This window comes from Aythya fuligula, chromosome 2 (genome assembly GCF_009819795.1).
Source record: "Aythya fuligula isolate bAytFul2 chromosome 2, bAytFul2.pri, whole genome shotgun sequence".
Lineage (NCBI taxonomy): Eukaryota > Metazoa > Chordata > Aves > Anseriformes > Anatidae > Aythya > Aythya fuligula.
Window position 1 is genome coordinate 11,474,131 of NC_045560.1, and position 16,509 is coordinate 11,490,639.

Sequence of the window (16,509 nt, forward strand, 5' to 3'; positions counted from 1 at the left end):
CAGAAAACACTCTCCTGGTGGATTATTCTCCCAGATCTGAAAGCTTTATTCCAAAGTCTGGGGATGAGTGATTATTTATTTATTTATTTTAAAAATAGTAGTCCTAAGAATTTGTGGAAGAGACAGACCTAGATTTAAGAACAGTTAAAAACTGCTTGGCTAAAGCCTCTCAACCAAGTTTCACCTAAGGAAGATGCTTGAAGAATATCAGCCCAGATTTTGAGGAAAAAACTCTAAGCCATCTTCATCTTTATAAAATGAAACTGGGGAACTTTAAAACCAACCCAGCAACTGGAAATCACTTCCAAGTACCTGATCTGTTTTAGCTATGCCATCACTCTGGTGTTCAAATGGCATTAGCAAGAGTCATAAATAATTGACAGATTATTCTTGCATACATGCTCTGTGTAACATGCACAAACATTTTGATTGTACTTGATGTTTTGAAAATGCTTAAGTGCAAATTTATGTGTCATTCTTCACTCTGAAATACAACAAAAGTGTTGTAAAATGCATGTTTGCTCTACTTTTTTTTTTTTTTTTTCCCCTGAAACTAGCAGTAGACAAGCATTTGGGGGAAAATACTATTTCATGATGAGTAAAATCTTTGCCAAGAAATGACGTATTAATTGTGTGGCTAAAATATTTCTGATGATGTAAGTTTTCTGCCTTCTGTTGGATTTAAGTCAGTAAAGGTGGGTCATTTATTTCACAGAAGTTGCTTTGTTAATCTTTAGTCACGTTTCATAGTAAAAGCAACAGTAATTAGAAGCCAGTAATACTTTCCTTGGAATCTGGGTCAAGGTTGATCTCTGGAACATTCAGCATGAGTCTTGGTTTATGTCTTGGTGAGAACTGCTTCTATAAAATCACAGTTAATCTATTTTCCTGTCCTTAGTGCAAAATACATTGTGCATATGTTACATAACAATTCTTAAATAGTATGTTAATGACATTGTTAATTATAGTTATATTTTTTTGTATTAATATGAATTTTTGCTCTCATCAGTACGTAGAGAGATAGATACACTTAATGAGCGTTTAGCAGCTGAAGGACAGACAATTGATGGAGCTGAACTGAGCAAAGGACAACTGAAAACAAAAGGTAAGAGATCCACAAAGATTTCTGTATAGTCTTTTTCAATGTACTTTTTTCGTACGTGGCTGGCCTAAACTTAGAATTTATTAAAAGGAATTAATGCCAGATACCTATTACAAATAAGCTAATGCTGTATTTGAAATATCTTCCTTTAAATTTATTTGTCTCAACAGCCAGTCATAGTACCAGTCAGCTTTCTCAGAAATTAAAGACAACTTACAAGGCATCTACTAGCAAGGTATGAGACCAATTAAACCTCTACTCATCACTGTGTACTCATGAGACTAACATGGCTGTCCTGAAGTTGTAAATTGTGGTTTCTTTAAGCTGAGTAGTGCTGTGCTTTATGTGAACCTGCCTAATGAGGAACAGTGTCTTTATCTTGGATTCATCAATTACTCATTGCTTCAACCACGCTACCACCACCTTTTTACACTAACTCTTCACATTTTTAAAGAGTGAATGTTGGAGGGGAGAGAATGTGCATGTGTGTGTATGTTTGTGTGAGACTGCTCTCTTGTAAAGATAGCTAAAGGTTTGATGAAGGAAACAGAAATTAAATGAACTGTGTTTTTCTGAGCAGTTGAAATTGGAACCTAAGATATGAATAGGCATTGTAGTGTAGGTTTAGATTTTTTTAAAAACTGTGAATTCCTTTTCTTTATGTCACAAGCCTTGCAAATTAGTAGCTAGCTATCTTTTTGTCAGGTCTCTTAGCACAATTACCCTGTCTGATGTTTTTCTTTTTGTACAGCTACGTTTGTTCAGTACTTTTGTTTTTCTCTTTCGCATTTTTCAGTTTTCCCTGCTGCTCTTTCTGCCCTGTCCCAGGGTAATTTTGTGATATGTTAAGAGTAAATAAAATATGAAGTCTCAGAGGAAAAAACAGTGAGAGCTGGTTGTGAACCTAATTATGAGAAGCTCTGCAGAGACTGTTGTTGCAGGCAATAGAATGACTGCAGGTGTCTTGGAAGTACAATCTATTAAGTAGTTTGAAAGTGAGATAATAAGAATAGTGTGGTGAAATACATCTGAGTTCATATTTTATTTGGTCTCCCCCTTTTTCCTGTTGTTTCTCAAACTTTCTTTTTTATTCTTGTCAATCTGGTGAACAGAGATACTTTTTTTTTTTCTTTTAATAGCTAATGACTCATAAGTGGCCTCACTAAAGGATTTATATAGGGACAACATAGTATTAATAGTACAATACCATGGAGTTATCAATTAATACTTTCTGCTTTATTTTTTTAATCTTTTCACCTGCTGTTAAATGCTTGCCTTCTTTTACTTGCTAGCAATGTAGTGCTCATATTATTTCCTGGGCAAGACAGGTGAACCTAATAACTTCAGTGCAGGAAACTGGGAGAATCCTGAGTACCTGCTTTGTTTCCCAGTGTTCTGATATGCATGCACATTGAAGTAGTCCTGAGTAGTGTAACAAGAAGAATTTAATTTACAGTGAGCATCGTATTGATTGTATCAGTTGGTAACTAACACGTCTGAACGTGGTGGAGTATTTCTTTCTGCAACTTTAAATCAGAATTTACTGGGATGTAAAGAGGAGAGGTGAGAACATTCAAGTTGGCAAAACTCTTATCGGAGAATAAGGATACTTTTGGCACCTGGGGTAACTCACTGGTGCTTAAATCCCGGAGAGAGAGTAGATTTAGTGCTTGGTACTCTAAAAGTCATTTTTGTGTATGTTAATGGACAAGATGCTGTTATTTAACGTTAAATTAAATGTGCTGCAAATACAAGAATTACTCTATGAAATTCATGCATTGATGGCAACTTTATTGCTGATGTCAACAACCCCCAGCTGTAACAAATTATAAGATGTCAGGAGCACGTTAACATCTTATGCAGAATCCGAAAATAAACTGAAATTGCATAACTTGCTTCGTCATGAACTATCTTCCAGGATCTCTGATTCTTTTGGACCAGGAAAAGGACTCTTAAAGGAAGGAATTACTTCACCTGTCCATTGAGCAGTTGAAGGGAATAAAACTTTTTGGTAGAGGTAGTGTTTAACCTCGCTGCTTAATGTTCTTTGACAGTAAATTCCATTAGTCAGCCACAGTGCAGTGTTGCTGATCCTGACTTGGCCAAGTTTTCATTCTTCTAATGTATCCTGTCCATTTAAGAGACATCTTTACAGTGTTTTGACACTACGTGCAAACAATTGCTTTCTCACTAGCAAATCTCTGTACAGAAGGAAGTACAGGAAACTATCGATTTAACAAGTAGGACAAACTGGAACACTGTCAAGATATTGCCCAGTTACTTGCACTTGCATATGATAATATGAGGTCTGCTCAAATAATTTAAAAACTTTCTGCAGTGCAGAGGCGTCTAGCAAATTGCATAGTATTGAAATATTTCCTTTCATTTTCTGGAAAAAATGTTTGTGAACGTGTAAGGAACCAGGAAGTAACCCAGGGAAGATCCAGTTGATCCAATTACTGGTATGTGAAGTGAGAGACAGCAAAAGAGGAGTGTATATGCGTGTATATATATGTTTTTAAAAAGATTCCATGTGTAGAGAAAGTGTCAAACAAATTTATGTATCTATCTTTAAACATGTAATATTCCTGAGCTTTTATCCCTTGTGTTCATTCAAAATGGTTGATGCTCCAGCAGGAGTATTGTGGCCTTTCTATTAAATAGAAACTGCCCAGCAGTTTTGGAAACATCAGTGCTTGTTGATGAATAGGAGTTAGGTTTCCCATACAACTTCTGCATGAGGATTCGACTCAAAATTAGAAAAACAAAGTGTAAAAGGAGCTTGAGTGTGGGTCTGAGAGCTGAAAAACTTCAAGTTTGGAATTTGAGCTGAGTGCTGTATTAGTCCTTAACTGTTATTTAGTTCCTTACTTAATTCTGTTGTTTTGTTTCTCATGGATTGATTTTGTTTAGTTCAAGGACAAGATTCAGTGTTAAGGCTGCACCCATAGGATTGTATTCATCACCTGTGAAACTCTGTAGTATGACTGAACTAATAACTTTTCCATTAACCCATTCTCTTTTCAATGCAGCCTTAATAACCATTGCTTCTGCTGCCATGAAACATTATCATTTTGCCACTGTAAAGTCAGTGTGCTCAGGATTTGGAATGTACCCTGGTTTTAGGTCTGGAAGATGCCCTTTAAGAACATTTTAAAGAAGTAATTTCTTTAATGATATGCGTCAGAACTTCTTTTTTGATGCCACAAACTAATGAGATTTTAACCTTAGTTTACTGTATCTGAAATGTAGACTTAATTTCTAACTTCTGCTAAGTTGTAGATGTCTTCATTTGATTTGTGTTGAAGCATTTAAAGGTTTTGAATCAACTGGTCAGATACTTTCCCATAATCGCATGCAGGATAAAAGATTTGTAGGATAATAGGGACTATTAAATGAGACTTTACTCTTACTGAAGTAATCTTTCACCACTCTTGTTTTCAGTTGTCTCTGGAAGTGTTAGAGTGAGATAAACTTTTTTTTTTTTTTTTTTCTTTAAAAGTATTACAGTCTTCTTTCAGCTGAAAATACAGAATTTCTGCAAGTGGATTACTTTTCTATAGACACCAAGTGGTTTTTATTTTCTTGTCCTATAATGTCCTGTAGTTTTCCCATTTTTGCTGTTTTTTTTCTTCCTTTGATTTACTATTACTTATGCATATACTAATTTGGATTTGTTGAGTCTTCTCTGTTTTCCCTTAAAAACATTTAGGGAATGTATTTATCAAACGCTTAGATGAGTTTGACATATCTTGAAAAATGTGTTAGTGCAGAAATAAACTGTCAGATGCTCTCAGATTACAGTTTGATTTAATTAGTTTTTTGCAGTTTTGAAAAAAAATGGTGAAAAAAATGAATGCTTGTGGGTTTTATTAGAATTATTTAATAGTAGATTTTATCAAAGATTGCACTGTCGTTAAGTTGTCAATTATAATTGTTTGGGAGTGGACAAGTGGAATTGTTAAGGAATTGGAATCGTTAGGGAATACGAAGGTGTCTTGTTGGTAGTCTTACCCACGCTGATGGGAAGTGTGCACTGCATTTGTACAGTATTTTACTTCAAAGAGGTTGTATTAGTGCAGTACTAAGTTGTTTAGCCTTCTGTAAAAAAAAAAAAAAAAGGACATGTTACAAGAAATTGTGGTATGTTTGCATCCAAACTCACTTTCCTGCCATCAAGTGTCAAATTCTTGACAACAGTGAACTGTTGAACACTAAAGAATTGGTGTGAAAAAATTGTTTAGCTATTTGTATTTGTGAAATAATTACTTAATCTTGTGTTAGTGTGGGGAAAAAAAGATTTTGGTCTTTCTGCTATTTCAGATCGTCTCCAGTTTTAAAACTACCACATCAAGGGCAATCTGTCAACTGGTAAAGGAATACGTTGGCCACAGGGACGGTATTTGGGATGTCAGCGTTGCGAAAACTCAGCCCGTGGTTTTGGGAACTGCATCTGCTGGTAACGTTTTGTGTTACTCGAATCTTCAGAAAATTGTGGTGTAGTCTCTAAACAATAGTAAGTGTAGATCAAAAGCATTCCTGAATACTTCACTCCACCAATGAGCACAGCTCTGAAAAAGTCGATACAAAGAAATTCCATGCCTCAAAAATCCTTAAGTTGGATTTTTCTTGAAATGCATTTAACCTTCAGAAAATTCAGGCATCCTTATTGATCTTTTTAAAGTCTGTGTCAGTTTACTTCTGTGTGGGTCACTGACGTACGTGTTGTGATCCAAAAATCAAGTTTTCAAGTTAGGAAAAGTACCACAAATAGAACTTGCCTTTTGATACCTACTGCAGATTAATCTGATTGGGGTAATTTCTTTTACTTGTTTTGAGAGTTGCTTTAAGTTGTAATGATTGGAAGCTTTTCTATGTTATGTGAAAGCTAATAGTCAAGAGGAGCTGGCATTACCTGGATTTGAAGTTGTTTTTGTATGGTATGCGGTACAGCCCAAGGTAACTAGCTTGTTGAATCCGAGTTAAAAGTGAAAAGTTTACACTTGTAACAATATTTACAGCTGTTTTTTAATCTTGTAGATCATACTGCTTTGCTCTGGAGCATAGAAACAGGGAAGTCCCTTGTCAAGTATGCAGGGCACGTTGGATCAGGTAAGATAAGGGCGTGTTATGTAAACTGGAAGCAGAATGTGTTTGGGAGGGGGACATGTGTTTTGGACAACTGCAGAAATGTTTATTGTGGTTTTACTGTCAGGTTTGCCAACACCATTAGCAAGTTAACTGTAAATTTCCATTAGTCTTCATACTGCGAATGTTTTCTAATGTGATTCTATTTTAGAGAGGAATATTAAGACAGTTCTGCAAATGCTGAATGAATAAACAGCTCCATATAAAGAAATGTAACAGACACAGGTACAACACTTAGAAGTTAAATGTCAGAATTCATTAAGGCCTTCATGCGCGTGCAGAACAAAGAGAAGCTTACACAATCAGAAATTGGTTATTTTGTAGGATCTGTGTTTTATTTGGGATTCACTATACAGGTGCTGGGTGACCATCGATCTTCACTTCTTTGTTCAATGTGTAATTTGATATATAATTTATTGCATGGTATTAAAATCTTATTTTGAAGACAGTTAATTCCCTTTTGTCTTCCTCTATACCAGTATGAACATTTCAGAAACGTGACCTTAGTGTTTTTGTATTGCTTCTTGGGTGGAAAAATGCAGTGCAGTAAGTGTTCTGATGTTAATCTTCATTTTTGGTATCCAGTTTGACAACAAGCACCTGTTTAGCTCCCTTCTACCTCATAATGGGCAAGAATATTGGGTTTTATAGACCAAAGGTGGTGATGTTTTCCATAGCTTTAACTTGCTGATGAGAGTTAAGCTCTCATACGCATATGGAGCATTGAGTCATGCAGCCGGAAGGTGAGGGACACCATTATTAACCTGGTGTGTTTGGTTAGGTAATGCAGCTGGCACATCACGTGAACTCTTTGGCAAGGACACAAATAGGATTAAGTTCTGTGCAGTAAGGTCAGCTGCTTTCAGCCAGGAGTTCTACTTTTTTTTCTTTGCTGCTACGACTACTAGCTCCTGTAGCATAAGGATTCTAATGCCCTATACATAGATGCACAGAGACAACAGGTCACACTTAACTCGTGCAGGTCGCTCAGGTTGCTTGCAGTGTGGTGAGGGTACAATTGGTGCCCTTTTGGCCACCAGGACTTGTCTTTGGCTCATGCTGATCTTACCATCAACCAGAACCCCCCAGATCTGCAGGGCTGCATGCCAACCTCTTGTCCCCCAGCCTGCATGTGCAGCCAGGATTACGCTGTCCCAGAAGCAGAATCTGACATTTGTGCTCGTTAAATTTCATACAATTGGTGATTGACCAGCACTCACATCTATCAAGATATCCCTGTAAGGCCTCTCTACCCTCAAGGAAATCAGCATTTTCCTCTAATTTAGCATCACACATAAACTTAGTTAGTAAGTACCCAGTTCCTGTGTTGAGGTGATGATTTTTTTGTTTATTTTCTTTTTAAATTGCTCTTTGGCTAATCATGAAAATAATAAGACTCCAAACTATAATTAAACAGTTTGTAAACTAAGTTTTAACGGAAAAGAATTACAGTTAAATTTCAGTTCATATAGCTTGTATTTAGTTAAACTTTGTTTACTTGTTTATGTTTGACAGTTGGTTGGAAATAGAGCAGGGATGTTGGATGCCAGCAATTAGTAGACTTGAGGTAGTTCAGCATGAATAATGAGTAACTTTTTCACTTTGCTACTAAATTCTAGCACTCTCTTCTGAAATCATGAGCATCTCTTTTACTTGTATGATAGAAATGATTTTCAAGTTCTTTCTTGAAGAACTATTGAAGAGAAGCTCATGGATTTTGAAAATGAAAGTGCTTAGTAATGTAAAGTAATTGAATTTTAAACATTGAGCTAAGAACAGCTTCGTAGGCTGATAGAATTCTTGCAGGACTGTGTTGTAAAACAATCATGCTTCAATTACATGTAGTTTTGCAGGACTGAAGTCTAATTTCTGTTATTTCCATTGGATCTTTAGGCATTTGTTCCAGTAATCTGTAGCAATAAGCAGGAAGTTGATGGTCCTGTGTAGGAAGTTTTCATTATGTTATAAATGATTATGAATACTTAATGCTTTAAATTTCCCTAGAGTGAATTTATCTCCAGCCAGCTTGCACACAATTACATGAATATAGTTTTTTTTGTCCTTTTTAACATGAAACACTTGCACTAGGTTTAGGAAATAACTTGCTAGAAAATGTGTACTGTGGTATCTGTGATTGACAATAACTGCTTTCTTTGATACTACATAGGCTTACGTACTCAAATATCATTGTGGTTTCTCTCACCTAAGAGACTATGATCTGACAAGAAGTTATTTAAAACTGAAGACTTCTTGATGTCTCAATACTTTATGATAAAGCATTGTGAAATAATTCTTTTAGTATGCTAGCTTAAAGCTTTCCTTTGTCTTACACAGTAAATTCCATAAAGTTTCATCCAACTGAGCAAGTGGCTCTTACAGGTATGTACATCGTTTTCATCTGCTGAGTACTTTAATTATGTTGGAAAAATAAATGCATCCTTTACTACTGTCTCCCCTCTCACCACTTTGTCAGTATCATTGCTGATAGAATGATCTTAATATTTGAACGTGTAAGAAATCAGAGCTAGATCTTTCCGTCTGTTTATCATATCATACTGTCAGTTGTGCTTACCTGCTCCAAAACAGACCTTTGGAATCATACATCTTAGCCTTTTTGGATTAAGTTATATTTCCAGAAGCGAAGGAAAATGTTGATACTGAATGTGCAGAAAAAAAGAAGGAAAGAAAATATGGATGGTAGTGTAACAATGTTTTCAGGATTGAGAATTTTGTCATTAAGCTTTGGGTTTGAAAATTGTCTAATGTGGTTAGTGCTGTGTTTTGTATGGGCCAGCAATTAGGGTACTACCCTTGGGATTAAAGAGATCTGGATTCAATTTGTGGTTTTTGGGTAACTCACTGTAAAATGAAGATAATTGCTATTGATGTTAGAAATTAAAATGCTGCTGCTTTCTGCTTCAGCAGTGGCTACCTTAAAAGAAGGTAGGTATGATTTCTAGCTAGGCTAACAGTGATTTAAGTTCGGCTAATTGGATTTTCCTGTTTTCATACGCTAACTCCTATAGTTAGTGTTGCAGTACCATAAATAATACTGTTATGTAAACTGACTTATAAAAATAAATAAACCAAAAACAAAAACCAAAGCAAAAAAATAGCCATAGTGAGACTTCTGTTTTTCTTTGAGGCGTTTCCGCAAAACATTTCCATTGAAAATCTGTGTCACTCGATTGACTTGACTACTTTACATGAGAAAAAAAAAAGGGGGGGGACGACAAGTGAGAAAACACCTCCCTCCCTGATCCAGAATACTGACACCCAAAAGCATGTAAGGCTGAACTTTTTTTTAACCTGTCTTACTTGGTCTATTAAAAAGAAATTTCTCCAAATGTTTTCACACACATTTTACTTTCCAAGTCTGCGCACACACATAACAGACTGTTTTTCTTCTCAGTGTAGCACTCTCAACATTGTACTCCCTAAGTATTAGGAGCATGTTTGTTTTGTCCATAACAAAGAGAATCTTGTTTAGTGGGTAGGTTTCTTTGAAAAACAGGTGAAGTCTAAAATCAAATGATACCTGCTGAGCTGTGAACTGGTGCTAGTTAAGCTGAGTTGCTTAAGGCAGAGGCAGAATAGCTCCACTCTTGCTGTTTTGATTTTCTCATTAAAAATGTGCTAGAAACATGTAACAGAAGAAATCATTGAATGAAAAGGAACCCTAGCATTTTGGGAAATGGCAAATGAAAGATGGCTCTTGTTAATGCATTAAGTAATTTCTTCAGATGTTACGTACTAGAACAGCAGTGATACTGGTGTTCTGATTTGTAGTATTTAAGTAGATATTTTTCACTGTAAGAAGGATTAATTTGGTAGATACTTACATTTTGCATGATTAATTATGTTCTTATCTGTATTGAAGCCAGGGGCCATTTCATTGAAACTTGCTTACCAAAAAAGTTACAGTGGTGTCTGCTTTAAAAAAAAAAAAAAAAAAAAAAAAAAAAAAAAAAAAAAAAAAAAAAAAAAGATGCCACACAGACATTATTGCCAAATATGTAACATTAAAGCTTGTTTTTATTTTTAACGGAAATGCTCTTACTCAGCGAGTCTCCCTCTCTCTCTCCCCCCCTCCATTTTTTTGTGCTTTCTTTTCCCTCTGCAGCGTCTGGAGACCAGACAGCTCACATCTGGAGATACATAGTACAGTTGCCTACACCTCAGCCAACTGCAGACTGCAGTGTAAGCAATCAACTTACTGCAACACAACTAATTGCACAGCAATTTCATCATATATGGGTGTTATGATAATACTGAACATTAAATTTATACATAATTAAAAAATTGCATGATTTCAGGACTGGAAAAGGTGGGGTTTAAGGTTTTAGTTGAACAGGTATATTTCAGCATCTTTAAAAAAAAAGATTCATGTTTTTGAAGATCAGAATAGAAGTGCAGAACAGACTATGAAACTGCAAGCACTTTGACTTTTTTTCTGAAGGTGCTGAACGTGTAAGTAAATGAGGTGGCAAGTATATTTTTTGTAACTAGTACAATCATAAATAATTACGAAGTTAAGTTAAACTAATTAAGTTCTTGTACCTTACCTTACCAAGGTACCTGCATAAGCTGTAGTTGCTGTGAATTGCAAACTGATGGTAAAGGTTCATATTTTCAGCAATTATTTAATTGTATCTCTAAATCTGATTTCTGTTTGACCCTTGCCAGTATTTGTCATACTAACTGACATTTGCTGACTGAATAAAAGCCTGGGAACAACATTTACTGTAGACTGCCAAGTGCTGTATTTGACTTCAAGTCACCCTTACTAAATTGTGAAGACAAATGTAAAATGTAGTTCGTAGCGTGAGCTTCTCAGTAAGCTGCGTAGAGGCAGGAGATGGCTGCGTAATGTGAGATACGTAGGTTGATTTCTGAATGGCAAATGTTTGATTCAGCTGAGTTGATTGGTACAAATGTTACTTTTTCTCCTCTGAATATGGTGAAGGAGAAGTGTATTTGGCTTGCATAAGTGAGGTAGGTTTCAGAGCTGGATGCTTTCACCTTAGCAGAAGAGTTTATTTTGTTTGTGTCAGCATGCAGTTCTGATGTAAGGACCAACAGACAAATCCTGATGTCAGGATTTGAATTCTAAGGGATAAAAATATTACTGTAAATGATTGTCTTCCCCGAGATTAAAAAACAGCGTCCTTCTAGATGCTTCTGATTTAAAAAAAAAAAATTAAAGGTAAGAAAGTCCCTTGATACGTGCATGGGAATGAAACTCAGGGTAATAGAGTGAGAGGATTTACAGAAATGATTTGCCAGACTGTAAGGTGGGCAGATATTCAGAGCTAAACAGTTCAGGAGAGATTTGAAAATGAAGAAGCTATTAAAAATGCATTTAACTCACCTGCCTTATCCCTTCAATTAAGATTTTCGTAGTAGATACCTGAGTAGGCTAGGTTCTAGAGAATTAAGCTACCCACGTTCACAGTAAAGGGGTTTGGATGCATTTACACTGTAAAATGTGACTTTGAGACATTCCTTCCCATTTATTTTTATTCCTTTTCCTATTGCATTTTATAGCAAGTGTCTGGAGAAGATGAATATGAGTTCTCAGATAAGGATGAACCTGATGGAGATGGAGATGGTTCTAGTGACTGTCCCACTATCAGAGCCCCGTTAACTTCGCTCAAAAGCCATCAAGGAGTGGTCATAGCAGCTGACTGGCTTGTGGGGGGAAAGCAAGCTGTGACAGCTTCCTGGGATAGGACAGCAAATCTGTATGATGTAGAGACTTCTGAACTGGTCCATTCCCTTACAGGTATTTCTTCAGAAAGATAAAATTGGTGGTTTATTTCTATATGTGGGATTACTTATAGACATTGAAACACTGGGGAAGTTAAGTTGTTGCTCTGGAGTATGGTGTGAGCTTGCAAAGGGCTTATGCTGCTGCTCAGTTCTGAGTGGCTTCTCAAATTCCAACCTTGTGAATCCTGTGAGCATGAATTTGTGTTCTTTCATGTGATATATGGCCAATGAAGCAGTTGTTTTTAAAGTGAATGTAGCCAAATTTTATCTCTTGCAAAAGTTTTTGTTAGCTTCGTGGCATATTAAGTAGCAATAATGTATTGCTACTTAACAGTTGTGTGAACTGAGTGGTAATTGTCTGATTTTTCTTTTTTGTTTTGGCTTTTAAATATAGTTCTAAACTTTTACAGCAACAGTAAAATGAAAGTTTGGAATGATGATTATTATTGTTTACTGTTTGTTTTAAAAAAAATCATCAGCATTTCATTCCAAGCATATGTGGAAATGAAAAGTCTTATTTTCATTACCTTACATGTCCTCATCTGTGCTTGTAGGGCATGACCAAGAGCTAACGCATTGTTGTACGCATCCCACCCAGCGTCTTGTGGTGACATCATCCCGTGATACAACTTTCCGTCTGTGGGATTTCAGAGATCCTTCTATCCATTCTGTGAATGTCTTTCAGGGCCACACAGAGTAAGTGACACTTACTTCAGAATTAATACAAAACAAAAAAATTGTTTTAGAAGTTCTAGAAGTATAAATGTCCTCAGTTGCCAATCTGAACAAAGTTGTTAATGTGCTCTTTGAGGTACTAAGTTAATTCCCCTGTTTTATAAGACTTTTTTTTTTTTTTTTTTGCGTTGGTTATACTGTAGTTTAGGGTTATTACTACAATTGATCAAACAGGTCATCTCTGCTTGTTGTGGTTTCAGTGTGAAATAAATCACTGAATTACAGAATAATTAAGGTTGGAAGGGACCTCTGGAGGTCGTATGGTAGGTCGTAAGGAGGACAGGTAGGAGTTTCTGTGAAAATTGTCTTTATTTTCACCTACAGTCAGTATTGTTACTGCCTTTTTGTTCTCATCTGAGATCTAAACCAACATCGAACCCTACTGATGTATGGTTCAGAATTGAAGTTTTGTTCCTTTCTGCTATATTTTATACTTCGTAGCACTTGCTTCGCTCTTGAATGCAGTAAAACTTCTGGTGGGGGAGTAAAAGCAGCTTTTCCTAAATACTTCGCTGCTTGGTGGCAGAGCCAGGAGCACGGGCACCAGAGCGCCCAGCAGATGGCACCACAGCTCTGCTGGTGGCCGCCAGCCTGGGTGCCTGCAGCCCCAGCTCAGAGCTGTCAAAGAAAAAACTCACACATAAAAGAGGCTCGTAGGTGCCAGACTCTGAACTCAGAGGGTGGCATACCACTTCTGCCTCTTAAAACTTTGCCATCAGACATGTGATTTCTTGGTTCCAAAAGCAATTTTTAGTTTTGGGAATGTGAGGGAGAAAGTAAAGACTTTAAACCTGCTCAGAAACTGCATTTTCTGTTCACTGCTGTATTATGCTTTGTGTCTGTTTGCATACTGAAGATGTAGGTGGATAGTGTAATTTCAAATTCCTTTTTTATTAGCTGTAATGATTGCAGATTTAGTCAAAATGGCACTTTATCTTTTAAAAATAAACTACAGTGTAACAGGCTGAGACTGTTACATACAAAGTATGATTTTATAAGTTGATTTCTAAAAGCAAAAAGCAATTACTGTGTGTTGCCTTGTGTGATCAACTGATACTTGCTCAAAACAGGTGTATGTATACCAGAGGTGAATCTGTTTGTATTTTAAATGAATGGACTAGGAAATCACATGTTATTTTGGTGTCCTGCGCATGTAACTGTTTGTTTTATTAGAAGTGGGGTATTTCTTGTAGTTTACTCCTGTCACAGTTCTGCTATAGTCCAAGGAAATAAAACCTTGTCCAGTAAGGCCAGAAGGAGCCTGTTGTGATCATCACATCTGTCTTGGGCTTCTTATAGTGGTGCCTATTTTTAATTAAGAGGTAATTTTAGAAGACTTGTCCAATTTTATATTAAGTTCTTCAGTAATAAAGATTTCAACTTAGTCCTTGGTACATCCTGTAAGTTGCTTGTTCCAGCATTTAACCTCCTTGTTAAACTTTTTGTGCCTTTCTAGTCTGAGTTTGTCTAGCTTATTATACCTGGTATACCTCCAGTTTGTATCACTTACTACTATTCCCTGTCTGATTTTTCTGTGTGCACCACAAGGAATTTATATTCCTAGTAATGTTCATTTCCAATCATATTCTTCCATGTGATGTTTAATAGAGCCCTGGGAAAAGGATGCAGTATCATCCAGATGTTGACCTGTTGCAAGTTAATTGAGCTCATTTCCCGAGTTAAAGCCTCTGTGTTTGGCACTCAAGTGGTTTAGCCCCAGCAGGCAGCTGAGCACCACAGAGCTCCTTGCTCACTCCTCTGCACTGGGATGGAGGAGAGAACTGGAAGGGTAGAAGTGAGAAAACTCCTGGGTTGAGACAAAGAAAGCTTAACAGGTAAAGCAAAAGCTGCACCCACAAACAGAGCAACGAATTCATTGACTACTTCCCGTCAGCAGCAGAGGTTCAGCCTCTGAGGTGCAGAGGTTGCATACAGCAGATGAATTGGGGCTTTCCACTGTTGTCATCTGCAGTCACACAGTGAAAGGAGGAGGAATATACAATAATCTGAAAGAGCTAGAGAATGTCAGTGTTTTTCTGTCTCTTCAGGTATTCTACATGTGGTGAGATCTTTCTAGATTTACACCTTCAAGGTGTAAAATACTGTCTTCAAAAGCAGCTTTGGGTAGCTCTTAGTTGAATGTCCTTTGTTAATGCTTCTTGACTGTGTAGTGCCTCATTAGGCATCAACTTGTCATGGCAATAAGCATGTTTCTGGCTTCAGAAACATCATCTGAGCAGGTGCTTTTGACCTAGGCTGAAAAAATTGCAAAATTTGAGTTCTCAGACTCAGAGCCAGTACATCAACGTGAAGAATGTGCTAGTTGTTGGTCTTATGTCTTTGTGGGCAAACTCAGACAAAAATTGCTCAAAGTGGATCTTGTGTTATTGCTGCTGAAGAGCAGAATGGGGTGGCTTGTAGCATTTCCAGACTACTGCATATGCCTTCGACTTTCATTCCAATTGTGTGGCTATAGATGTGTGGAAAGCTCCAGCACCCCTGCTGGCTGTATATCTCTGAATATACAGCTGATGGTGAGTTGTGCTTTGTGGGCGCTGTGAAATGAAGGAAGTGCAAACTTCCTTCGCTTCTTCAACTTTTCATCTTCTAACTCCTATTTCTGCTGAATTAAAAAACGTAAAAATACTTGATTAGTGGCTGATTAGGATGCTGGGTTGAATTCTGACATTTAATGAGTGTGGAATTAATGTCAAAATGGCATCCTGTATTAAGAGACTAATAATTGTTTTAGTTTCATGGACACTCAAGTTTGCCAAGGTCAGCAGGCTTTCCCAGATCCTTTATTCTGCAAGATTTAATTCTCATACCTGCTATGTGTCTTGTTCGCCTTTGAAAGCCAAGGTGATGTGGGTGAAGGGGGAATACCTTGTTGGATGCTGTCAGTGAAACTCAACAGTTTCAAGCACTGGGTGTTCTTGAGATACTCCTGGTCTTTCCTCAGCTATTAATGCCATCAGTGATGCTTTACTCTGTCTTCTGTTTATCTACTGTTCCTAATCAAGGAGTGCCTTTGGCATTCCCTGTGTGTGGGTCTCTCAACTCAGCTTCTGTAGGAAGTGCAAAACTTGTCTGTGAAATCTGTTGTTTTTCTGCCCAAGCCTGACTGATTAACTTGATGATTCTTTTCTTACTGTATCTATCTTGTTCTGTCTCCTCCAAAAAATTAGTTTTATTTAGGGTATCACTACCATGTGTGTAAAAAGGTAACGTGACTGGGTTTGTAAGCCCCAATAATCAGTAGTATTCAACTTAGCTTTTTTCGTGTAAACATTGTATCATCAGACTAAGAGGGAAGGCATTAAAATGTGATGCTATGGAGCTGATATCAGATTCTATTTTTTTTAATGACAATTTCTGTTTTTGAAATATTTTTTGTCATCTTTATTTTGAGAGAATAGTCAAGACTTGAAGTTTAATCCTTTCTTCCTGTAAAAGGAACGTACATAGTGTTACAGAGAAAATCAGTTACAAGGAGGTTTTGCTGTAGGATATAATACTAACAGTTCCAAGTAACTGACCTTATCCTAGCAAGTTCTCTGCTATACAACCAGTAGTACGCACTCGGAAATAAAGAGATGTACTGCAATCACTTTTGAAATTCTGGCAAATGAGTCATTCCATAAATGCTAGCTGTATGTACGTCAGTATTTGAACATTTTGACAAATAAAGAGAGTTACTGCACCGTCATGGAGTTGAAGTGATGAAAAAGCAGTTTGAAAGATAATATTAT

The 16,509-nt window shown here is 36.8% G+C and overlaps 1 protein-coding gene across 3 annotated transcripts in view; it reads left to right on the forward strand.

Annotated features, from left to right (window-relative positions):
* The window catches only part of WDR37 (WD repeat domain 37), a 38,250-nt gene that overhangs the window by 13,774 nt on the left and 7,967 nt on the right, over positions 1-16,509 (forward strand). For all 3 annotated transcript variants that reach the window (XM_032182850.1, XM_032182851.1, XM_032182852.1), the window contains 8 exons: positions 1,010-1,105; positions 1,273-1,337; positions 5,426-5,561; positions 6,143-6,214; positions 8,585-8,629; positions 10,374-10,450; positions 11,798-12,035; positions 12,577-12,718. In XM_032182850.1, coding sequence (XP_032038741.1) covers positions 1,010-1,105; positions 1,273-1,337; positions 5,426-5,561; positions 6,143-6,214; positions 8,585-8,629; positions 10,374-10,450; positions 11,798-12,035; positions 12,577-12,718 — 871 coding nt within the window. The remainder of the gene's footprint in view (positions 1-1,009; positions 1,106-1,272; positions 1,338-5,425; positions 5,562-6,142; positions 6,215-8,584; positions 8,630-10,373; positions 10,451-11,797; positions 12,036-12,576; positions 12,719-16,509) is intronic.